This window comes from Sturnus vulgaris, chromosome 3 (assembly GCF_052056855.1).
Source record: "Sturnus vulgaris isolate bStuVul1 chromosome 3, bStuVul1.hap1, whole genome shotgun sequence".
Lineage (NCBI taxonomy): Eukaryota > Metazoa > Chordata > Aves > Passeriformes > Sturnidae > Sturnus > Sturnus vulgaris.
Window position 1 is genome coordinate 11,107,244 of NC_142245.1, and position 26,269 is coordinate 11,133,512.

Here is a 26,269-nt window from a genome sequence, read left to right on the forward strand (position 1 = left end):
TGAAAGACAGGAAAAAAAATACTAGAGGAGATTAATGGAGGGCAAATTAAAGCATCTCAGGGAATGGCAGCACACAAGGCTCCATTACAGTGGAAATAAAGGAAGAATAGTGGCTCCCTGTGGGATAATGTGGAAAGTCCACCAAGTCATGAGATGACAGTGCTTTTGGCTATCCCCCAAGAAAGTGGCTTCCCAAAGAGGCTTTGTTAAGCCTAGGGGTTTAGTACCACTGCTGCTTGAGTGCTTCTCATGCCAGGTGTGATTCACCTGCAGAAAAGCCTGACATGATGCTGAAGTGAGAACCAAATGCCCACATCTTGCCAATGGAGCTGGAGTCATATCAGTTTTTATATACTGTCCCATCATTCTAAATGATCACAAAACTGTCAAAAAACAAAAATCAGGGGCTGCCATCCACTCACACCAAAATCCTGCCTCAGCAGAAGGCCTCTGTGCACAGCCCTGGGGACACCCCCATGGGACAAAGCTCCACCCTAGCACAGCCATGAAAGGCTTTGAGCTTAGCCTCCAAAACTGCAATGCAAGCACTTGTTTTGTTTTTCCGTGATAATGCTTTAATCCACCGGGTGAAAGCTGGACGTGTCTCTCTTTTATTCTGGCTGTACACAATTGCAATGCTCGAAAAGAAAAGCCCCTAGCCCTTCTGTGCCTGCTGCTCCTCTGAACTGCTGATGCCTGGATGGGCAGCTCCAAGGCGGGGCCAGAGGGATTTATTTAGTTCACGGCTGCAGATGATGCCTTTAGTGCCACAAACCACCCTGGAGACAAGTCCTAATCGTCTGGGAGGGGTGATTATGTTCAGTTCTTCCTCCCCAAACCCCCCAGACATAATTCAGATCCAAACTGGAGAGACAGGCAGGCACACAAGAGGGGACCCCGGCACTGCACAGCCCCTCTGAAGCCATGTACAGGAGCAGCTTCCTCCGGGAGGTACGCAAGGAGAAGTACGAGCGGTCAGATGCCTACGATGAGCTGCGAGGCTCCCCGGAATTCGACAGCTTGGCCCAAGCCCGCGGCTTGGAGAACCTGCAGGAGCTCAACGAGCGCTTCGCCAGCTACATCAACCGGGCGCGAGTGCTGGAGCAGCGCAACACCATCCTGCGCAAGCAGCTGGAGACCTTCCAGCGCATGGATGAGCTGGTGGGCTTGGACGAAGCCTTTGCTGGGCAGATTGAGTTCAACCGCCAGCGAATGCGGGAGCTGGCTTCCGACCGGGCCAAGCTGGAGCGGGAGGAGAAGGATGCCCAGCGCATGCTCGATGAGTACCGCAACAAGTAAGGCTTGCGATCCACGAAGGACGGGCGGTGTCGTGTCCATAGTGTTATAAATGAGAGACAAAAGTCTCGATATTCAGCAAAATTTGGATTGTTTTATTTGATATAGAAAGAGCGAGCAGGGCGCTGGGGAATGTGAGGGGTCACCGCCCACTCCACGCTCCACCGAACCTCGGTTTGCAGCCTCTTCTTATACTGTGGTTTCTCGTTGTTCACAAATTCACAAAGCCTTTGGGTGATAATTAGTCACAGATAGCCATCCGGTCCTTGTAGATGACCACCAGGGAAGTTCTGGAGGTCTGGTGTTTGTAGATAACCCCCAGAGAAGTTCTGGGAGTCAGGTTTTTGGGATAGGCAGTATTGATTAGACAAAGGCAGGAAGGGCTTTTTGAGAAGTCCGATTTTGCAACTGGCAGCCGATACAACTTATTTGAAAAACATAACATAACGTATTATAATGTAACATAATACAACATAATATAACATAACAAGGTCATTTTGAACAGAATTATTTAATCATATAATTTCCTTTATCTAGTGTCCATGCTTCACTTCAGAGCTTAGTATTCTGGTTTATACAAATCCCAATGCTTTTGTGATTAACACGAATCTTTTATCAATTGTCACAATAGTTAATCTTTGTAAGGAGGATGGTTCCGGTGTCACCAGCTACTTCTTGTGCCTGGGTGATGCCTCTCCGTCTTGTCAACAGGGACAGCATGTGAGCCCGTGGTGAAAAGTAAGGTATCAGGACTTAGGGAGCTGCAGCTCTGCCTTTTATTGTCCCACTGCTCCTAGATGGGAAAATGGCACACGTTGGCTGCTGTTGTTTGTTAGCCTTAGGAGAACTGTGCTCTGAGCTGCAAAGAGGGAATAACTCATTTGACTACCAGGTGTCTCAAAGCAAGTCTTGTGTCTGAGCAGCCCGGAGTTACATGATGCCAAACATCTCCTGAAATGTGCAGGATGTGTCTGAGAAACCCTTATTTACAGCCACTAGGAAGCACCTGGGCCAGTCTGTGCCAACCACACCTGTGATGTGATGTGAAAAGATAGGAGATAAGTTTTTTCCTGGTGTGCGAAATTTGCCTTCTTCTTCTTTCTTGCATCCTGTATTTCCATCTCATGCCACTTAAACAATAAGAACAGGCTTCCCCTAACTTCACCTCTATAACTTACATGGCACCATAAATCAAGGAACAGGAGCCTCAGATGAATGATGGAGATGAGTGCCTTCCCTCCAGCTACAGGTCAGTTTTGGTCATGGCTTAATTACACAAGAGTTGGTGAGCATTGCTTATAAAAGGGCTGCTCACAGGACAAAAGAGTTTAATCCTCCTGTTACTTATGGGTCAGGGATTTTTTTACCCCCAAAATGTCTAGCTGGCTACTTCATCCATGAAACTTTGCCAAATGAACAGCGACGGGGGCTGTGAGCTACAACACACCCATAGAAATGCCAAGGCCTGATGTCTCTTTCTCATCTGACAGGAGAGAATAGCCCACCCAGGTGCACTGAGGCTGATTGCTGCCATGTGGTCAGGTGTCCACAATGTCTTGACTCAGTGCCAGTGGGTAATAAGCCCCTGATTAGGCAGAATTGTATTCCACTATTTATGAGCAGGAAATTCAACTATGAGTCAATGCTGTAATTTAGCTGTTGACTCTGGTACTTGTGTACGTGTTTTTATTACACAATGTCCGTGAGTATTTGACTAAACTCAGTACTTAATTTTATAGCTGCTTATTAGTTAAAAATCTGTGTGAATAGTACAGGATTAGTAATATGACACGAAGTAATTTACTTTTATTAGAGCTGCTTTATGCAAACTGTAAATAGGTAGGGAATAATACAAGACATTGAAAATCCAGATGAGGAGACAACACCCAGAAAATGGGCTGTGCTTTCAGAAAGTAAGATTTAGGACCTGCTGAAGGGGTAGTTAGTGGCTTCCTAGAAAAAAGGGATAGTACTTTGTTGTACAGTCCTGGGATGTTCACTCAGCAGCTGTAAACAAAAGCAAGAAGGAAACTTTGACTATATCCTAGCCAAAAAGTGCCATTTAAAAATTAAATATGCACAGGGCCATGACAATGGAAGGGCAGTGGCTGCTTTTTAACCAAATTGCACCAATTGTTTTACATCAAGAAGTGAATTTTTTAATTTTTTTTTTCATGGGAACTGCTGAATTTGACTAGAAGACATACATGAAAATTTCTTCAATGTCTGAAAATCTTGGTTTGGTTTTGAGTTGCAGGTTTTAAAACAAGACCAGTGCTCTGGTAACATGTACTCTGCCATCCTTATGGGTCTGATTTCAGCTATAAGTTATAAATAAACCTCCGTAAACAAAATATGGGAGGAATAATCTTCTGCGCCCTATTTGGGGCTGCTGAAACCAGAAATATTCCTGTGCTGAAGACCTACCCTCCTCCTTGAAGTCTGCATTCCACTGGCAATGGGCACTGTGGGTTTCTTGCTTCATCTTGAACCATAAAGCTTTTAGTGCACTAGGATTAACAAAATCTCTTAGAGGGGAGCACTGTGGATCAATTAATTGACAAACGTCTGTGTCCTTCACACAAATGCAAAGAATTTTAACTCTTACAACCCATTCTTTCATTCAACTTCACAATTGGAGAAATATATATCTCAGTAAACCTTTTAAGCTACATTTATATAAATAGGCCTTTTAAAGTTGCATTTAGAGTATGGCCTAAGACTACTGGGTCTGTACAATTAAATGTTCATGAACCTTTAAAAAGTAGAACTTACATTAGAATTTATTTTTAAATCCTCTATGGTCACATTCATAGCTTTTCTCATTAACATGAATAGTTCAGACTCTGTACCAGGGGATAATTCTTTCTCTTGAACTTGCAAAAAAAAAAATCAATGCTGGGAATAGTTTGGATGCATCTCATAATAAGACTAATTATGCTAGTTTTATTGACCACCACTGTTACAGCAACATTGAATCTGGCTGTGAGAAAGGATTATATTTCTCTTTCCATTATTGGGAAAGATGCTGGAATCCAGACTTTAGTGGCCTTGACTGAATAGGATTAATTAACTTCAGGAACTAAAAGTCTTGCTAATCAATCGTTTCATTTAAAAAATTGTTCGCTGCTTATACAGTGGATTTTGAACATGCAATATGATTCCTTGGAAGTTGATGGATACAGAAATTGGCACAGTGTTCTTCAAGATGTGCTGCATGGTGATACTCTGATGAGCTAACACCCTTTGTGGCCACAGTGGAGACCCAACACATGTGAGAAAACAAAAAAAGTCCCTGTCTGCAGAGATTGTCTTTGCACTGCTGGTGCTTCTCTGGTGATAGGAAGGAATTTATCCTGCTGCAGCTGAGGTGAGGAGCATTTGCCTGCCCTCCACACTTTCCACAAACTTCCAGAATCTTGTCCTGTGGCTGTCAGCTGCTCAGCAGTGGCTTCTTGAAAATACAGGTAGAATCTGCTCATAAACCAGCAGAGCACAGCCCTCTTGGGCTCATCTGAGCATTCAGGGTATGACCCTGAATGACAACTATTGCTGGCCTCTCCATCAATCCTTGTAGGACCTCTGTTTCACAGTCTGTGCTGTCCTTAGCACCCAGATTGCTGCTGTCTTTTGAGAGAAGGTTAGCGAAGTGCATCAGGGAAAGGGAAAATGACAAAGGTAGTACCCAAGAGGTGCAAGAGTTCAATAGGATTCAACAGAGAGGCACCATTTTTCTTTAGACAAAAGGCTTAGGTTTGATGCCAAATTGAATATCTGGCCACTGCAGCAGAGGCAGTGTCCATAAAAAAAGAGTTGATGGAAATCCTTAATCCTCTGATCTGCTTTCTTTGAGCCTGGCAGTTCCCTCCCCTCCATTTCTTTTCTCCTATGCAAAAAAACCCCAAAAACCAGTTAACATCCCTTTTCTTTCAATAGTCCAAAAACTTTTGTAGCCGACCTAAAGCTACCTGACTAGGTGAGAAGGTTGTTGTTTTTTTTTTTTTTTTTTTTTAATGAAGCAAAGTAACTTCATGGTTCTTAAGCTCCAGGAAAGTCTGACCAGCAGTTATCTAATAAAAAAATTTTTACATGTCTAGCTAATTATTAAACATCAAAATCAACTTTGAAGCATAAGAGGGTTGCGACTCGTCAGCCATTGCACTGACAGATACATTTCAGCAGACACAGAAGCATCCTGAGGTCTCTGAAGCATTTCAAAGAGGTCCATAGCACTTATGCACTGATCTGGAGAAGACTGAACATCACTTGAAATAAATTCTCCTTCAAAGGATAATCATACAATACTAAGTCTCTCAAGCTGCCAGGTGGATTTATGGCTGAGTGGCACAGCATGTATTTGGGTTGAGACTGAAGGAAAATGTAGCTGAATACTTTAGTCATTGAAAAATATTTTGAGTGAGGGTCTAGCAATGAGGGAGATCTGAATTACAGTAGGGCTTGAGGTTTAGACAGGGAATCCATCAGATGGTTGTATATTACTGTGAGTGTAAAACCAGCCAACTGTGTATTTGATTGTCAAGATGACACAATTTGCTTCATTCTTGCTCAGCTGTCAGAAAGTCTCTAAGTATCTTAGGAAAGTATTTACTCTCAACTGCACACACAAAAAAAATTTAAATCTATAGAAAACTGGTTGGAGGTGAGCTACTTGATAAACAGCTGAAACAACAACAGTCTCACTTTTGAAGCTGAAAAATATTGTATCCTTGGAAGTGAAACTGGTGTTAGTACAATTTGGAAAAAAAGGACATTGTTTTAGTCTTATCAGCAATTTGTTGGAGTGATAATGAAATAAAACCTCATCATTTTCACTTGGTTCTTTGCTGTTCATGTAAGAATTGAAAACAAACCAGTGACCAACCCTGATTTCAGAAGTTGGTAAACCAGAGCACCAGGGTTACTCTGACAAGTTCTTCCTTTGTGGTCCTGGTCAGTTTGTGAGTGACATCATCCACTCAGCTTTCCAGTATGTGTTGAAGGAGATGAGAATAACATTGGCTGTTCGTCCTTCAGGAGATGAAAAGGAAGAACTGAGGCTGACATGATCATTGTAACTCGATCCTTGGTCAGGTTCTGTCCAGGAACTGTCAAGTTCCCTGCTGACCTGAGCAAATCCCTTTGACATCACCACCCTGTCTGGGCTGGATCAGTGATTTCAGAAGACAGACAGGGACTTACTTTCACTTGTGAATTTTGGCTTGTATTTGTGTCCATTGCTTTTTCTGCAAATGAAGGACCCTGTCCACCAGAGCTGACTTGTCACCCACCAGAGCGTTTCTTGTAGAAAGTAATATAATGATAGCTTTTTCATATTTCTGTACATCTATTATTTTAGGGAAAGTAAAGTGTTAAAAGGTTAAGACTGTATTTCTGCTGCTATTGGAGTCTGATAATCCACTTGTTCAGTACTGATGGTAAAGTCTCATTTCCTTGTATTACTGAGTTGCTTCTGGCTGGCTGTTTTTCAGGAGCTTTTTAGTTTGTTTCTTTGTTTGTTTTTTTAATGGAGTCTCATTAAACCACATCTACTGTTGAACATTTTATATGAGGTTTTCTTAAGGAAGGAATAAATTACAATAATCAATAATTAAGTTTTGTACTCTATGGCTAAAAGATAATTCTATTTGCATACAAATGCAGAGCCCTGATTCTTAAAGAATATGTGCTGTTTTCTCAAACCAAAGATAAACACATTGTATATCCATCTCAGCACCAGGAACGTGCACATTATGCGCTTGTGGACATTTTATAAAAGCATAAGAATAGTTGGCTAAATGCAGTCCTTATTAAGGTTCACTTTTTGTTTTGACCAAGCTAAAATACAAATTACCATTAAAGGGGACACAAAGCTTGATCCATCTAAGCATCCTAATGCAATGTCATTCCTACACAGTCAATATGTGAAACTGAAATCTTCGTGTTTAATGTGTCTGTCATTAAAGTGCTTATTGAACAACGACAGGTATAATAGAAAACCAACAATAATGTAATTAAATGTTCATGTGCCAGTGTAGCAAATCCTCACAGAATGGCTGTCACTGTAGTCCAACACCAATGAAATATGCTTTTATTGTAGATAATCTATTTTTGGGCATTCTATATAAAAGTGATAGCAAATGTATGCCATTTCATTGTATTCTGTTACATAAGTTGAAGACAAGAATTTAAGCAATTCTGAAATTAGTCTCAGCATCTGAGACCAAAAATAATTAATGCTAATACATGAACTTTTGGTCCCTTTCAGGATTTATATTCTCCTTTAGCGTGAAGCCTATCTTGTGCATGACAGTGCAGATAAAAATGCAGTTTGCAGAGGGATGAACCACTGAACTGTATCTCCTTTTCTCTACTTGCAGGTATAGAAACGAGCGTGAATATCAGCAGAGGCTGAAAGAAACTCTGGAGCGCCTTAATAAAGTAAGTCTAGGGAGATGCCAGGGGAAAGGTGTACAATTTTTTTCCTTTGGTTTCATTTACTACAGCGATCTGTTTTGAAGAAGCAGTGGGAAGATAAAATGTCAGAGCATTTCTTGTCATTATGCCTTTCTCCATCCTCCCTAAGCCTTGTGTAAGTGTTTGAGCCTCAGCATGTGCATACCTTTTTCCCATGCTTTTTAAATACAGTCAGTAGTGATAATCGTGCCATGAAAAATTGCTGATTCAGTCCATGTTTTGAAGCCTGGAGTGTCTCAAAACTCCTCAGTCCCTTGCAGGATATGGTCAGCCCTTCCCAGGACAGACCTTCAGCTTCCCATTAGGTTTCCAAATAAAAGAGAAGCCACAACTCCCACTGGTTTGTTTCTTTTATATCAAGCTACGCTTTCGTAAACAGATACCATGGGAAAAGCAATAATAAAAATAACAACAAACATTTAATATAATATAAAGCTCAGTGAAAGACAAAAGTTGGCTGAAGTATTTTGGAAGTTTCCAAACCCAGTCTGTGAAACTGAAAAATCCTGATTTATCATCTCTTGCTGCTTCTTCATCTGGGTGAAGAACATAGTACTATATCTTTTTTACTTGACAGGCTTTCCTTCGTCTTCTGTATTGGGAAACAATTAAAGATGGATTAAATAGAGATGGTTTTTTAATTTCCTTGCTACAAATGGGTGGACCTGCTCTGCTGGAGCATTTTCATATTAATAATATGGATGTTTTTTATTAAGAAAAGACGGAAAGTGCATTTTAGCATTTCTATCTCCAGTGAGCTCTTGACATCCTGCATCAGTTCAGTTTTCCCGAACACCCTGCAAACCCTTAAAAGATTTTCTGAAGGTAAATCTTTTGTAAGGGGTTGTTGAAGCTGGTAAGTCTGTCTTCACGTTTCCTCTCAACGAATCTGTAGCTAAAGAAAAGTGAATTGATTCACCAGCCCTAGGCACAGCTTACAAAATCTTGAGGCACAAAAGTGTTTTTTTATCCCAGGATGCCCCTGGCCACCCTTGTTGCAGCAGCTCCTTGCACCGAGCACTGAGTGCTGGAGGGAATACAGCTGGTTTTCTGTACAGGGCCCAAGATGTAGCCTGAAAACCTGCATGTGCAGGTGCAAACGCATTCTTTATCTGACAGCTGGGAAAATTCTGATTCTAGAGAGATCTAAAGAATTTATCTTCCACAGTAAATGAAAATACTGCTTCAGCACATGGACCAGTGTTCTGGAATCATCACATAAAGCAGAATGGCTTTTCAGAAGCTGAGTGATTAGCAAATACTACAAAGTTCAAAAGAACATGCGTAGTAGACACTGCACTGTTCTGATACACAGCTCCATCAAGGAAGCTGGTCTCTTTGAAAGCATGGAATTAAAGCAAAAGTATTTTTCCCCTTTGAGGGAACATTTGGAAAGCCGAAAACTGCTTTTGTTTATAGCATGCAGAAATATTTGCTTATAGGTGTTATCTGAGGCCTGGGGGCTTTTTTTGGCTCCCTCCCAAACCTCCCAACACAGCCATTGTCCTGCTGATCTTCCTCTCAATAGGAAGGGAGAGGGATGCAGAAAAGCAGTGGGCATTCCTGATGCCTGGCTCAGAATGGGCTGGGCTGGATGTGTCTGAATCAGCCCCTGGCTCACAAAGCAGAGCCTGCTGGAGAGTTCTGTGCCTGCGAGGCTTAGCAGCACAATGGGACAGCCGACATCTACACATTTTTGGGACAGCGCATGCTGTATGCATGCAAAAGGAAAAATCCTCTTCTACCAGCCGTGTGCTGCACCCACGGATCTCAATGGCTTGTTTGCCACCGGTGTTTTTTACAGCTGATAATGGCACATGGGCCATTTGAAAGAGATACCTCTGAATACTTTTAAAAAAAATCCATTGAGTTAAATGCAGAAAGCAGGACTTCCTTGAGGCAAATTGCAAACTGGTGGAGGAACTGGCAAGTTTTATAGAGTTGCAAGGAAGATTCAGTTAAAATCTTTTAAGATGTTTTCTCAAAAATTATATTTTAATCCCTAGTTAATGCCAAACCTAAAAAGGAAATAATGCATTAAATAGAAATATAAAACACATCGCTACTCTTACATGTTTATGAAATACATCGCCAAGTTCCATGGAAATTATCCTGAATTATAGGATTTTTGTTAAATAACTTAAAGTAGGAAAAATCTAAATTAGGCCTTTGAACAGAAATGGAGATTTCATTTGATTTAAAGATCAATGCCACTCATACTTATTACTCTCAGATCATGGTCATATGATTTGTTCTTTGAACTGATTGCACGTTAGGAACTTTTGTCCTTGCAAATCCCAAAGTATTATAAACTTGTGCAGCAAGGTGATTTTTTCTAAGCTTGGTCGCTTGTCATTTTGATTTCCAGAAATGGCTCCAAATTGACAAACATTTGTGGCATTTGATAACATACCAAGGAGAGTGCAAATACTTTGCACCATCCTGGGTTTTTAGAAGGACTTCTTTACTAAGGATCAGGATACCTCAGATCTTGTCATGATACTGCAGAAATCAATTACTTGGTCTGCTGATGTAATTTATTTAAGACTTATCTTCCATTTCAAGACTTTAACATCAAAATCTGGTATTTCAAATGTCTACTAATTAGTTCCCAGCATTATTTTGACAGTGCCAGTGCCAAGCTGTACTGTAGATTACATTTGTGCAGAACATGGTGAATACGATGCCTCTTGTTTGCTGGTTTCACAACACTTCTGTATCTCCCAGTAGGCTCTGACACACCAGGCAGGCTGCTGTGCGTGCACAGCCACTCATGCAGTGCCTGTGGGGCTGCTGTGGGTTTGGCACTCCAGTCACACACACCACCCTGCCACAGGTCTTTGCATTGCAGGAAGCTGATGAAGCCTTGCTGTGCAACCTGGAGCTGCAGATCGAGTCCCAGTTCCTGCAGGATGACATTAATGCTACAAAGGACAGATACAAGAAGGTAACTGGCTGAATTTGCTGTCTTCCTTGTAGAGGTAGATGTGGAACTTCGCCCTTCTTCATGACCAAATGGTGGCAAATTAAAGCAAATCACATTTGTGTTTTCCTGGGTGCATATAGCACTATTTATTTTCAGCAAGCACAACAGCTGGATGGTTTCCAGCACCCAAACACTTCTCAGGGTCCAATCACTACAGCTGTAGCAGAGTCTTGAATTTGTCAACCTGCTATCATGGTTTAACCCAAAATGTTGATCAAGCTGTCTTGTATTTCACGCTAAGGAAGCTGTTGCTTTCATCACCCAAATTTTTGGGACAGGGAACTCCAGATAATCAGCAGACATATGCCTGTGGATGTATGATTCCACTGCAGCTGACTTTCACATATATTGCCTTCTTCCTGGGAGAACTGTGAGTCTTGAGATCAGGCCACTGTCTCATCTTTGCTTTTGAAAAAGGTGACTCTCTTTTTCAAGCCACATGCAAAGGTATTTGTGATTCTTATTTTGAAAATCTCCTATGAAATTGGAAATCATGGAATCTTTAATTAAGACTATGAACTGTATATTCCTTAGCCAAAAATCTGTGATACACCCTCAGTATGATGAAACTGTTAGCACTCCTGCACTCAAAAGCAGGCATAAAATCACATTCCAAACCCAAGTCCGAACATGAATTGGACTTTCATATGCTAAAAGCATATCTAGAAATTAGCCCTAGGAGTACGTGGAAATGTCTACCTTACTATGGTATTTTCTAATGAAAATGTATTTACTTCATCACAGAACCTCATGGAAATCCAGACCTACGTCAATGTCTTGCAGCAGATCATCCAGACAACTCCTCGTGTGTCCCCAATAACCACTGGCATATGTGAGGCAAGTATTGCTGTTGGGAAACACATGCTGCTCTAAGGAAGAAAGAGATAATGTTTACCCCTAAAGTGTCCCAGATCCTTTAACTTCTGCTCCAAGGTTAGGTGAAAACTGTCAAAACAGTGTGTAAGTACTGAACAGTGAATATGGGAGAAAAAAATTAACTGTGGCTTTGAAAAGCCGTATCAATGAGGAAAGAGAGAAATGCTTTGTCAGGTGCACTCCAGCATATCTATTGGCCCCAAAAATATGTGGTGCAAAGGTAGTTGAAGTAGTTGTGCTTCTTCTCTGAGGAGGAGCTGACAGGATATATGAATATTTGAAGAGAAAGGAAATCTTTTCCTGAAGGGGTGAGATATGGTGAAAATTTAAATCAAATTAATTAATACAGACTAGAGGAAAACTTGGTGATTTCCACCAATAGGAGTGGCCAGGAATGTTCATTTCTTGGAAGAAGATGTGAACAGGTATGAACAGGGTCTAAGCTGTACTTTTACAACCCTGCCATCTGATATCTTTATTCTTAAAGCCATGCCACTATTCAACAGAATTTGACTTGAGGTTCAATACCCACCTTTTATCTGTCTTTTACCATTTTCTATTTGTCTTTACAAAGACTTAAATATGTAGATAAGACAAGTAAATAAAATTTACTTGTTTTTTTCCAGTAGCACAATTTCTTTTGGCTCTTTTTAGGGGTGAAACATACTTTCCTGTACACACATTGTTTTCTCCCAAGCAGGAAAAACTGATAGCGGAGAGGAGGATCCCTGTTCTGCAGAGCCAGCTGGAGGAATACAAGAGCATCCTCTGCCAGCTCCAGGCACAGAAATACAAGCTGCAGACAGAGGTATTGTAATGACTAGCTGTACACACAACCATGTTGCTCGTGAACTGCTTTATTTATGGTCACATGGTAAAACCTCTAACACGGCTTTAACATGGTTATGTTAACTTGGTGGATTTGGAGGTGTGTTTTCCTTTTAGATTTCCATCTTTTTCTTTTGCCGTTTAATTCCCATTCTCTCAATGGAACAAATTCAGGTCAGGTTTAGATGGCCAGGGAGGGCTGTAAGTATTGTATGTGCAATGAAGCTTTCCTTATCAGAGTGGCCAATGAGGGAAGGTTTTCACAGTGAAACTGGATTCCTGCAGGACAGAATCAGCAGGAGGTTGTGGATGGAAAAGTCCCACAGGGCTCCTATGATTTTCTTACTTGCTGAGCTCTGGCTGGAAATTGGCTCCATGAAAAGTGATGGGGAAGCCTCATAGCTGTGCCCAGTCCTATCAAAGCCACATCCAATGCTAAGCTTGCTGTGGAAAGGAGCAGACAGGCTTGGTGAACAAACTGAGAGGGCTGTTGAGCAACATTTGGCTTTCTGCCTTCATCCATGTCACTACTAATCATCAAGCCAGCATCTCTCCTGTGCTTGGACACTACCAGCAGGAAAAACCTTGTGCTTTTTGCCAAGCCCTGATTTGCAGAAAATGTCTGGCCAAGACTTTGACTAATGGTCCTTGCCCATCTCCCAGCCAAACCTGCACTAAATCAACCTTCTGTCTTCAGGCAGTGCTTGCAAAAATGAGTGCAGTGCAGGACCAAGGGTGGCAGGAGGTAGAGGAGCAGCTGAAGGCTGCAGTGGATAGAAACCAGATCTGAATAGTTGCCAATGGCATCTCTACCTCCACGCAGTTGAGTATTTTTTTAGCAGATGGGGTGGAGAATGACCCCAAATATAGCTTGCTTTGTGCCTCGAGTTGTCCATCCAGGTGAGAGGAATTAAATATTGACAAAAGCATCTTTTAGTGGGATTTTGGACTCCTTTGGCCAGCCGTATCAGCAGCTTGTTACTTTCTGAGCATAACTTCCTTCAATAGGGTCAAGACAGGGTATTTTCCTTGGTCTCTTTCCCACATCTGATGCTCTGGTGGAAAGGACACATGCACTCTGGGATGGGAAAGAATCAATAAGGGGATGAGATAGTGAATTGATACAGAGAAAAAGGGGAGGAAATCAGCCATCTGCTGGCAGATGGAGAGAGGCAGTCTTTGGGGAATTAATCGTGCTGCTTTCAAAATCAAATCTTTCCATCCCATTTGGAAAGAGATTATTCATTCATTCCTCTTGTGTCTCGAGATTAAAAGAGTGAAATAGCTTTATTAGTAGAGGTCAGTAACACAGTGGCTTGTGATGGTGGAGGCTGGATCTGATGACTGAGGTGTCATCATGTTTCTTTGCTTTCCTGTTCCTGGACCTGATAGCCATGTGCCCGAGAGGTCATGGACCCCACCTCATGAGCACTGAACAGAAAAGAGTCTTGGTCCACACTACAACATAACCAAACGAATGCCAAGGGACATCACTCCTATATTTAGGCTCTTAAAAGAATTTTTTTAAATCCTGCCAGAAGCATATAGAAATAAATCAATTATTAAAGAATTCATTAGTCACTTATTGCCCCATTAACTTTTTGTGAGCTCATCTCTTTGAAATGTAGTAAAAAAAAAAGTGATAAAATAACTATAATAAATAGCTAAAAATAGCAGAAGAAAGTGAGAGCAGAGTTACAGGGTGAAATATCCGACCTGAAACTCAGCCATTATTTTTGGAAGGCAACCTTTGCCACCTCTTGGTTGATGTGCTCGTTGGTTTCATCGCTGAAGTAAAAAGGCCGAGGAACTGAATTGAATTCGAAAGGAGAGTTCTTTATTTAAAATGAGACCTTTGGTCTTATTTGCCCTGTCTGCAGACCACAGAGAAGGAGGAGTGGGTATTTCTTGAGCTGCTCTTCTCAGTTAAGAACTTTTACTGTCCTTGTAAGGCCCTGCCTTACAAGGCAGGTAAGTTACTGTTTTTTGAATAAATTAACAAAGGTAGTGAAATTGCTCCTGTATTTCAGCAGTGCAGCATCACATTGTAATAAAGCATGACTTGCCTTTCACTATGCTTAAAATATGGAGATGGTGAATTTTTCAATGCTGCCTCTTTCACCACCAATTTTATTTACCAGACAACCATGCTCGAGCAAGCAATTAAAAACACCCAGGAGAGTTATGACGATGAAATTCAGCTTTACAATGAGCAGATTGAAAACCTTAGGAAGGGGATAGAGGAGGCTGAGAGGATCTTGGAGAAGTACACCACTGACTGCCGCCAGCTGGTGATCTACCAGCAGTCCCTGGAGAACGAGCTGGAACGGTACAAACGGATCATCGAGAATGAGGACAGCCGGTAAGGCTGGATTTCTGGGCACTCGCTGAGGGACCAGTGATCTCTCTTATCTCCTTTGAAAAATGCATGTTTAAGGACATTTTATTCACCCAAATTCTCACACCTTTCACTGGTAGACGCCTGGGGACAGAAATCTAAATAGATGCAAAATCTGGTCAAACTTCTGCCAAGGAAAGGGTCAGAGCTGCTTTGAGCTTCTCCTGATCATGCAGTCTCCTTTCCATATGCTGCCCTGGCATCAGTGCACAGAGGTCAGGAGCACACAAAAGCAATCTGAGCATCCTCTCCTCAGACTGGGTGTTGGTGACACTTGCTCCACATTACTGGCAGGTTGGTTTTTGGAGGGTGCAGACAAAGCAAAGCATTCTTCACAGCAAAGCCATTCCTCAGGAATGGGGAGAAAGAGGAAAAATACAAAATTTGGCAGGAATTTGGGTCATGCTTAAACTTACAGAGGAGCACTGTCTCCCTCTAATGTCAGCCGTCAGCCACAGTGGAGAAAAGAATCTTTCACAGCAGCAGAGCCAGACCCCTGAGCACCCAAACTACTGCTCCAGGCTATGCAGAAGATGCAGGGGAAGAACACTCACTAAATAGTCCATCCTATGTGTTAATTCAATTTAATTAATTTTCTGGGTCTTAGTTTGGACACTGAGTTCTAGTTAGAAGTATCTCGACGGGGTAATTCTCAACACCAAAAATCATATTGACACAGGGTCTCTGATAGGACAAAATATCTCAATTTCCAGCAGAGCATACTGGGGAGGCCAAAGATACAGTAACTGCTTTGCAATAGGCCCACCTCTCAATTTGAATTTTTAACCCTTAATTCGACTGACTCCTCAAATGTTTTCCAAGGAAGACTGCTCTAAATTGCCTATTTTACCAGCCAGCATGGTAAAAATGGATTTACAGTTCTTGCTGACCTCTAGTGGGCTTGGATTGACTGTTTGTCCATCTAAAACCTTTCCATCTTTTTAAAGTGCCATGCTAAATGCACTGCTGTTGCTACATGTTGTAATTGCTGGTTTACTTTACCTAATGGATTATCCCATGTCTCCTGCTGGCAGAAACCAGCCTCACTCCTGTGAAGGTGCTGTGGCTGTCTTGATTTTTCCCAGACAAGAAACATGTTCCCATCATTCTTTTTGACTCCTCACCATAGAGAAGTACATTTATTTAACCTCTGTGCTTCATTTTGCACAACTTCACTTGCTTTTACTGAAAGTGGTGGGGAGAAAACTGATGGATGCACATATTCTCCACAGGTTAAACTCTGCTATAGCTGGAACCCCAGTCACACTCTTCACACAGATATACCGACCTGCCCAGCCTCAGGCTTCCAGGGGAAGAGGTAAACCTGTGATGTGTCTTCCTGTGTCTGTCAAGAGAAGTATCATTGTATTTTAAGCTCTTTGTCCATTTGTCTTTAACATGGCCACCGGTTGTGATAGCCTGACTACAGGCTTGTAAATGCAACCATTTCAGCTTACCTCAGCTGGCCTTGAGACAAGCTGTCAAAGGCCAAAACCACAAGCAAAAGCATTTCTTTGCTAATTTCTACAGTTTACTACTTAGGCAAATCAAGAGTAAAATCAAAAGGCACCTGAAATGATGGAAAGAGCTGCAGGTTTTGTGCTGACTCATTCTGAGTTGTTTGTTTGCACTTTAGGGATGTGCAACAAGCACCGAGGCATGTTGAGTACCACAGGCAGGCAGAGGGCCCCTTTTGAGTCCTGTTTTCCTATGAATGTTGTTTTTTCTATGTTGTAGGTTGGCTTGTTAGAATTAGGATGCTTGTAAACCTGGTGACAAGGAAATGGCCAGGGCTAAATTTGCAAGACTGCTCTTAACAAAGCAGTTGATGCAATAGGTTCTAACATATGGGATGACTTAAATCCAAGGCTCACTGGGATTTTACTAATGACAACCTGCATTGAGAACGGAGACAAAAGTAGTATGAGGGCTGTTTTTGAAATGCAGCTGTAATTTTTCTAACTGCTGTGTGAACTGTAGCAGTTTTATATTAAATGGGTCCATAATGCCTGAGGCCAGATCCTCAGCAGCTGTAAATAGCTACTGTTGTGCAGAGTGGTGTTTTATACCTGCTGAGGATTTGTCCTCTCTAGACACACCACTGATTTCTCCTGCATGACGTGTTACCGTACTGTGGCAGGGGACAAAACAACTGCCTTGGGGAAAGTATGTTAATATCTGTCTGTCCCCATGTCCTTGTAATTACCAGTACCAGCTCCTGCCTCCTCTGCTCTATCTGCTCATGCTATGGAAATCAGTAGCCTGCCTATGTTCCTGCTGCTGCTAAGCTGTCATGGGATCTGTGGCTGCTGATTGCCCAGGAGATCAGAATCAGCCTGTGAGCAGGAGGTTCTAAGAACTGAATGACAGTGTCTGAGTGATGCCATTGTGGGTGGGTGACTTCTCAGGTCTGTGACCACCAGACACTGCTGCTCCCTCCTGATATGACTCTCAGCATGTGTCCATACTCCAAATTGTTAGGAGTGGAGGTGCCTGGCTCCCTTTTAGCCCCCCTGGGATGCAAAGGCTCTCCACCTGAAGTAGTGAGGGCAGTGACTGTATTCAAGCACTGTTTGTTGTTTCCTTTGCTTTGATTTTTCTTCAGATATCACCCAGGCCATGCAAGACATTGCCAGTGTAAAGCCCAGACAAAAAGCCCTGACAAAGAAAATTGCCAGGAAAAAGGAGATGATGTCAAAAGACATAACCGACAGTCACTCGCCTGAAAGAATGTACGAAAGAACTCTGGAAGGTTTTGACCAAGATCAGATGGAGTTTAGGCATGAAGGGTCAGTCAGGTGCGAGCCTGAGCAAGAAAGATCAGAATCTGATGAAATGGGCCCAGAGGATGTACCTGATGGAGCCCAGATAAGTAAAGCCTTTGACAAATTATGTAACATTGTGAGGGAGAAAATAAGAGTCCACAAGAGACCAGAGGCAAAGTCTGATGCCCATCCCAAAGGGCGTTATGTGCTGGTGACGGGCGAGGAAGGTTACGAAGAACCGTGCATCTTGGCCCCCTCTATCCCTTCTGGGGGAGGGATCACAGTTTCTACTGGCAATGGGAAGGTGATGAATGGTGGTGATGTGGAACCCATACCAGAGCTGCCAGAACCTGCTGAACCATCAGGAAAGGAGAAAGGGGAAATCTGTGAAAGGAGAGAAGAGTTTGAACTCCCAGACAAACAGAGAGAGGAGGGGAAAGAAGATATGCTTGAATGGGGGAAAAAAACAAGAGGAAAAATGGAGCAAATCACAAAGTACCCGGACATCTCTGAGCCTGAAACAGTTCCTTCCCCTGGTCTGATAAGCCCAACTGAGCCAGGACTCCTTAGAGAGATAGAATATGAGCGAGAAGATAAGCAGGGCCTTTTGTTCAGGGAAGCAGCCTTGCCTGGCTCTATGAGCTATGAGAAGGTGGAGGTGGTGGAGTCCATTGAGAAGTTTTCAGATGACAGAATTCAAACATATGAAGAGACAGCAATGATTGTCGAGACAATGATAGAGAAGACAAGCAAGAAGAAAGCAGGTGACAAAGGCTCTTAAGTAACACACACCCTCTGATAGTCGACTTGTCTGACATAGTTATTTAATGACTGTGTTTTTTTCCTGACAGAATGATACAGTAGTGAGATTTTTGCTGTTTGGTATGGAACAGATTGAAACCTTGATGGCAATTCTGTCTGATGTAGGCTCACCTTTGGTGCAACAACCATTAGCACTCTCCAGGGCACATCCTATGCAACTGATTTTCATGATTACGACACATGGAAAGTAATTATTATGACAGAGCTGCCTGGCTTTCCACAGTATCCGGGACAAATTTGCATATTCCTCTACTGCTCCTATAACTGCCGTATGACCACTCATCTTTGAGACAGCTGCAAATGTTAACTTGTGACATCTGGTTCATTTAATAAAAGTTTTGCCTTCTACTAAAGATGCTCACTGTGGATTTATTTTGCCTATAACATTGACTCACAGTCCCTGCTTCTAAACTTCACCTGACTGGTGTGCAGGAGTTTTTCCAGGGAAAGGGCCTGATACCTCTTAAATAACCTGTTGCAAATCTCTCCCTTTCAGAGTCTTTAAATAGCAATGAGCTTGGCAGACCTTTCTCTTTTGGAATAAAGACAAACCACCTGTACTCAAAATGAGTTCTTACTGCAGATCTTCTCAGAATAAAATGCCCTGTAGGAAGATATCCCTTATAAAAGCTACTATTTGTCCTCCACCATCGCAATTAATGTACTTAGGAATGCCAACAAGCTTTTGAGCAGACTGCAGCCAAAGACTGTGTGTTTTGGTATTTTCTTTTAAAATATTTCCTTGGACTGTTGAGTTTCATTCTGCACAGAGTTTCATTCTGTCTCACTCCTGTCACTTGCAGTCACATGGAGGATTGTTGGAATAAGCAGTACCTTTCCACCTCCCCATGCCTGGGGAAGCAAAAAGCAACACTATCAGCAACAACAGACTCTTGCAGCTCCCAGAAAACTTCAACACAAGAAAAGAAACAAAAAACACAAAGGAAAAATCAGGGAAAGAAAATCTTTCGCTTGTATGTGTGTAAATAGTAAGCTCTACTGAAAGTGCTCATACACCATTTGGGCCTCAGCTTGACTCCAGGCACACAAACGATCCCACTAAAGCCCAAGACTTACTGAAGGGTGGTACTAGATTAGTCTCTGCACATTTCTTGTCCAATCCAATTTCAGTTCTCTAAGTTTTTATTTCCGCTTCCAGCATTGTTGTGCCTTTTCTTTCTGTCTGTTGACTCCTCTCAGCTGCAGCAAAGAAGGCTAAAAGCCATTTGAGCTGAAAAGCCTGAGCTTCAGGAACTAAGACTTTCCTTCAATAACATACTGGGTTTGGTTATTTCATTCATGAGGTCCAGCACAGATGTAGCATCTGATCTACTGTGATTGTTATGTCTGGTTGAGTGGCACCTTATTCTTTGAAACAGGGACAGGTGACTCTTCACAGTCACAATTTTAGTCAGGACTTTTTGTCGATGCTGGTTTATTGGAATGCTGTGGGAACTTACTCCAGACATGGCTTACTAGAGCATGCTGCTTTTCAGTTTAATACATTAACAGTGTAAATAACTGCAGAGAAGGAATTTATCAATTCCTATGCAGGCTGGGCTCTGGTGGGCTGGGAGCAACTGCTCAGAATAACTGCTGCTGAAAGAGTTTGCTGCAAGGTAAACAAAAAACCCCTAAAACCTACCCTCATTGCAGCAATAGGCGGGCTGTTTAATAATTCTGTCACAAAGCAAGGTGTAAACATGTTCAGGCAATACCTAGATGGAATTGGGTATTCTTCCTCCTCTCCTAGTCCATCTGATTTCACTGCAATACAGAGGACCCAATGTTCAGAATACAAAAAGCCTCATGTCAGGACAGATTGGGTGAGGTGTCCACTGTGTGAATACCTCCACCACTTTAATCCTTTCTGTGTTGTGGTGTCACCACTGGCTGCTGACCCAGACCTGGTTTATGATGCCTATAACCCTTGCTCAGGAGCTCAGTGTGATGTAAGAACTGCTCCTAAAGCTGGTTTGATAGCACTTATTGCTGAAGGAAGTCACATACTGCATTGCCTGGGCAGCAACCAGCAGAAGTCAAGGACTAAGACGAGTTGAGGGCTAAATTCTGATACAATTTCTGACCTGCCTTCCACAGACACTGAAGTTGCTCAGTAAGGCCACAGATCACAGGCATCTTTCTGTAAATTCGCATGAAAAATATATAGAAAATCACTAGTAGTATCTGGTTAATAGAGACCATGCTGAAGTGTATAGTAAACTAGAGGCTTGTAATTTAGGGGCTAACCTCTTCATTAATTGCAAATTCTCAATGAAGTGTTTAAATGCTAAAGTTTAATGGTGAAATAGTTGCAAGCACCTATTCATCAAGAGACTAGAATGGGACTCAGGTTACTACAGGCACATTCTCACTTCTGAGGCAACCAGAACTAGATCAGGAGGTTCCCTGCCAGATTGTACTGCTGCAGACGTGGGTAGGATATTATAAAATGAAACGTACTTTCTGCCATGGGAACACAGGAGCTAAAAAGCACCCAAAAGGTACAGGTAGAGATGAAAAGGAAAGCAGGGGATTTAATGTGAATCAAAGTGCTCCAAACAGCAGAGTAAAAAAAAATCTGCTGTAGCATTTCCTCGGGACCAGGGCTGCTTATGAGCTGCAGTGCAAAACTGTCACAGTCTCTATTCCTGATCATCCTCTTCCCAATGCAGCTCAGCACCTGCACTTCTGCTGCTTTGGCAGAGCTGACCTTGGAGCCAATGGCTTTGAACCATGTAAATAATGCCACGGCATAAAAAAAAGCTCCTCCCAGCCTGTGCCTTGAATCCTGCATGTGCCAGATTAACATAAAGCACTTTACTCTTAATCTGCTGCTATTAACTCTTTTGGAGTATTGTCTTTATCTTCTCCTATCCAGTACATGCAGAATACACATTTATTTATCAGTTTTAAAAGCAGAGAAGTAGGAAGTCATCCCACTGAGAACAGCATTTAATCTCCCATGTATCTTCAAATAAGCAATGATGATAGGACCTGCCAGTTTATAACAGCTCTTTATTTTACTGATATTATAAAACATCATCACAGGGCTCACCTGTTTTGCTTCATGAGCTTCATTTCCCCTTTTATTATAAATACTAACAAAATTAACTTTATTTTCCATCAGCAATACCATAAAAACTCAGTCTAACTGGACATATTTTTCAGTGATCCCTTGAAGCAAAAATCCCCAAGAATTTGGAGTAGATCTCTATATTGTATATAAATGTATTTTAATACATATAATTATATTAAAATTCACCATTCCTCTATATCACTCATTATTGTGATTTTTCAATTACTAAATTATGTCAGCATTATGAAAATATGGACAGCCATCTAGTTATTTTGCTGCTTTATAAGATATTTAATAATTGAACAGACAACTGCAAAATTACATGAATGCAATGGGAAGTCATGTACATGTTCAGTTAAGAATTCCACATGGACTTTCCTTATTCAAAAACTTTTCCACATTTTAGAAATCCAGTAAAAACTTTCAGTAACCTCTTTCTTTGGTCACATACACACAAAAAAGTTATGATGTATGTGTATTATGCTTTACATACTACATGTAATTCTAGATATATTTTTATGCAAATATACGTAATGTACTCTGAATATATATGTTGTATGTTTTCATATATATCCTATGTTTTATATATATAATTATAGATCTATAATTATATATATATACATATACAGAGAGAGAGATACCACAGGTGTGTATGCATTTAGTTATACAGGTGTATGCATAAATATATATGGCAAATTTTTCTGATGGGACTGCTGCAGGCAATAAGAAACCTGTGAGCAGTGTGAGGCTGCTTGGCTTGGCTTTAGAGTGTAATTCACATAGACTTTGAGCAGGTTGAGCTGCTTATGTTTCACTTGGAAAAGAACAGGCCTCTTATGGAAAAATAATGGGTAGTCTCTTGAATTAACATTATTCTCATACATTCTCAAGTGAAACATGTCCACCATAGAACCTTTGGGTTATGTTTTTAATTTTTTAGATAAATATTTACCCACTAAATGTGTTTCTACTACTATGCACCGGATCAACCAGGACAACTCTTATTAAAACATCTTAGATTAATGCTCTGCATATTAAAAATACATAATAAAATTCTGAAACTAGTCATTGCTAAAATGTAGATCTTGGATCCTTCAAAGATCTGAAATACCTGCTTAAAATTACCATTTGAGTAGGTCCACTGATGGGCTTTAGTGCAAGTACCTAAATATTTGCAGAATCAAGACCCTTTCTCTCTCAAAGGTTAAATTTGGGATCTCACACCTGAGAACATGTAGTGGTTGCTTCCATCAGTAATTCCCACCAGGGAGAATGTTATGTTTTGCAGCAATAGCCAGAGCATACTCTGAGGTTGAGAGAGATGGACTTTAACTCGTGTCCAAAAAGTCAAGGTGGGAGTGACTTTAAACAGCAAAGAACAGTGACTGCCAACAAATCTTACCAAATATACTACATTTTATTTCTCAAGAAGGCCAACTTTGCATTACACTTTAATAACTTCAGCATATTTTTCTCCTTAAATATATTTGTATATCAGAACACCAGCAAATATATAGCTTTAAAAAAAAAATTTTAAAATTGCTTTGGGACTGAAACTGTGTGCTTCAAATTTTCCCCACAGCAGTTCACTGGCAGCTGGGTTGTAAACCCCTGAAAACAGGTGTCTGTAGTTGGTGGTGCTGACATAGCCTCGTTTTACAGTGCTGTGCAGTAGAGGGATCAGCAGATGCACACAAGCTGTCAGAAATCCTACAGCTCATCCCTATGTACTTCTTCTGCTGTAAGATGGTAAATTGATTCAAATTTCCAAAACTGCAAACAAAAAAAACGAAAGCAAACAAAACCCACCACGCCCCCCCCCAAAAAAAACCAACCCACCAACAAAAAACAATACAGGAAAAGAACCCCCAAAACAACCAAACTAAAAAAACTCCAGCAAAACTGGGACTTGTGCTTCTAGAAGGCCCTGACCTGGTTTGTAAATCACTTCTCCCTGCCACCCAGCTTTGGCATCGCTTTGCCTTCCTTATTGCATATCTGTTGATCCATCCTGTAGCTGAAGTGTGTATGTAGTATAACTGCAGTATGAATTAAAACTCTCAAAAGAATTGGATTTCTGCAAATCGGACTGGTGAATTTTCCTTATCTCTGGATTATTTCTTTCTGGGGGGTCTAGTGCTACTTTAGTTGAACCCAATGGAAAAAGTCCCACTGAAGTCAGTGATGCAGATGGAGAATATCAAAGACCTCTCTAGACAACTTCTTTGTGATTCCCTCTCTCAAGGTCATTTTTTAAAATGTGCTCATTATCACCAACTTCCAGTGTTAAAATTCACTCTTTTTTTAATACAAACATTTACCACAGAAATATGAAAGGAAAAGCCATTAACTTCTTTGCAGGTTATTACTTATTTGTATGACACAAAAGAAAAATCATCATTTACAGTCACAAACTGTACATAGTATTTGGTGGGAGTATATTTTGTGGTTCAGAGATAAAAAATGGACTACTTCAGTGGCAATTAAAATAATTATTGATGAGATATAAGACTTTAAAATCAAGGAGGGGTGATAATTTGTCTACAGAGACAATCATTGTAATACGTCTAACACAGAGGTTTGGATAGCAGAATGATGAGTAGAGGGGTGTGGGGAAGGAAAGACACCATCATGCAACACAGCACTAGTTCTTGCTCAGTATACTCTTCAGGCTTCTCTCCACGGCTTCATCTAATTCTTCCTCCAGCTCTTCCTTCTTGGACATGGCCAGTTTGGACTGGTAATCTTTTACAATTTGGTCTATGTAGGGTGCACTCTGAGTCCCGTGCAGCATCAGCGTCCACTCCTTCAGCACCCCCCGCTGGGGCTGGCTGCCGACAAACCCGATCTCCAGAGCCCACATGCCTCGGGGGTCTTCTCCCCACGTGTGGGTCGTCATGAAAGGCCACTTGTCAAAACCCACCTTGGAGTCATCATCCCTGGGGCGCCGGCTCAGCAAAATGGACTTGGTTCCCATGGGCGAGGTCATGTTGATGTTGAGGTCTCCTCGCCGAGTGGAATTCACAGTTATAACTGCCTGGACGTGCTCGAGGTATCGGACAAAGTTTTCCTTCCCCTCACACGCGTCGGTTGTCAGCGTGAGGAACAGTTTGCCACTTGCTGGTATCTTTCTGTGGGTCAAAAGACAATTGAGCAAATTAAAACAGTACAATATGGCTTATGCTAAAAGTACTGAGCTTTAGTGCCTCACAGAAAAACACTGTATTATTTTACTTATTAATACTTGAAGAAGTAAGGAAATAATTGTTGCAAACTTAGCCAGAAAGTAAATGTTCTCCTTTTAGAAAATTATACCAAAACCTTAATTTGAAAATAATTATGAAATATACACCTACACAAAGAGAGAAGTGATACAATTTTAGAAGCACATACTGCTCTTTAAGGACTAACATTAATGGCTGTCTTTACTTATCACTCTTATATGGGGTAATTGTATAATAATGTGCATACTCAGTAAAAGAACTGTGAGTAGTCAGTCATGTGCATTTCCTTAAATGACAGCAGCAAATGGCTCTCTGGTGTTGGAGGAACCAATTGCACAGAATTCCAGTGCAGTCACATTAAAGCCTATGTCCTTGTTCTGCTTTGGAAACCAGCACAAACGTGGGATCCCAGAGTTGGCTCATTTGAAAAATACTTTTCCATGAAGATTTCTATCCTCGAACAGCTCCTGAACAGCATGAACACATACACCAAGGAAATGAGCTGCATGTATTTACTGAGTTGCCGAAGTGCTGTCAGGCCCAGGAGCCGAGGCTGTAAAGGCTTTTAAACCCGTTGGGGTCAGGATGCAACTTCAATTACACACTGCCTCAGAAACTGGCTGGCAAAATACATGGAAAGTGTAAAAATCCTCTACATCTTCACCATCAGTGTTCTGCGAGCATTGTGACATTTTTCTCTGCCTAATAGAAATAATTGAAAGACAAGAATTACAGCAATCATTAAAAAGGGGACCGAGTCACAAAAGACTCCAGTCACTATTTTGTCATTATCTTGTCTTCCAGTGGCTTCTCCCTGACCTCAGTTGTGCAGTCAAATTGAGTCTTTTGAAGGGCATTGACTACATTGTGGTAATGAATACCTTCTTTTCAAAATAAATCAGTACCGACTTTTTCCCTCTGCTAATGAAATATTGTGTTCTTTAGAGACCAGTGAAAGCATTTCACTCAAACCTAGCTTCCAGGAATTCTTTTCTTCTTGAGATGAGCTCCAAATATTACACTTGGTACATCACTAAGTGACTCAGGCCAGTCTCTGTCCCCCTTTCATAGGTTATAATCTTCTTGGAAGTACTTGCAGAGCAAAATGTCATTCAGATCCATATGCTCAAGGCATTTAAACACCGAGCTTAAACTGAAAAATCTGTGTTGTTCTGAGTATCATGGAGCAAAAGTTGGTATAACATAAATACTGTACAGCAAAAATATTTGAGCATCTAATATAATACCCTTGAGATACTTATTTTACATACCAAAGTACAAGAAAAATGCACTACATGCAGAACAGAGGTAAAGAATCATAATTTCACAGCTGCCAGGTGTTTGCAGTTTCTCTGCTTGGGAAGCCTCAATCTCAACTCAGTCTGAATTCATGTTATCTCACAGCCTTTTCACACAGTGAACAAAGCTTTGTGAAACACTGTGTCATTCCCAGAGATGTGATAAGAGTTTTATCTCCTCCAGTTAATGAGGAAGGACATCACACTGTGAGTCTTTTCTTCC

General features: G+C 41.4%; 2 protein-coding genes across 4 annotated transcripts in view; one reads left to right on the forward strand and one right to left on the reverse strand.

Annotated features, from left to right (window-relative positions):
* The first annotated feature begins 924 nt into the window (after positions 1 to 924).
* BFSP1 (beaded filament structural protein 1) lies at positions 925 to 18,754 on the forward strand. The gene is made up of 8 exons (XM_014892607.2): positions 925 to 1,295; positions 7,674 to 7,734; positions 10,622 to 10,717; positions 11,501 to 11,593; positions 12,333 to 12,440; positions 14,602 to 14,822; positions 16,091 to 16,176; positions 17,464 to 18,754. Exons 1-8 carry the CDS (start codon positions 925 to 927, stop codon positions 18,402 to 18,404), a joined length of 1,977 nt encoding a protein of 658 aa, XP_014748093.1. The 3' UTR covers positions 18,405 to 18,754.
* Positions 18,755 to 22,922: 4,168 nt separating this feature from the next.
* The window catches only part of PCSK2 (proprotein convertase subtilisin/kexin type 2), a 139,352-nt gene continuing 136,005 nt past the window's right edge, over positions 22,923 to 26,269 (reverse strand). For all 3 annotated transcript variants that reach the window (XM_088160994.1, XM_014892609.2, XM_088160993.1), the window contains one exon: positions 22,923 to 24,655. In XM_088160994.1, coding sequence (XP_088017120.1) covers positions 24,169 to 24,655 — 487 coding nt within the window. In that variant the 3' untranslated portion in view covers positions 22,923 to 24,168. The remainder of the gene's footprint in view (positions 24,656 to 26,269) is intronic.

Excerpts from the sequence above, each read along its gene's own strand:
- BFSP1 (XM_014892607.2), top strand. The coding sequence starts at position 925 with ATGTACAGGAGCAGCTTCCTCCGGGAGGTACGCAAGGAGAAGTACGAG. Across the intron at positions 7,735-10,621 it reads CTCTGGAGCGCCTTAATAAA|GAAGCTGATGAAGCCTTGCT; the intron begins GTAAGTCTAGGG and ends TTTGCATTGCAG. Across the intron at positions 16,177-17,463 it reads TCAGGCTTCCAGGGGAAGAG|ATATCACCCAGGCCATGCAA; the intron begins GTAAACCTGTGA and ends ATTTTTCTTCAG.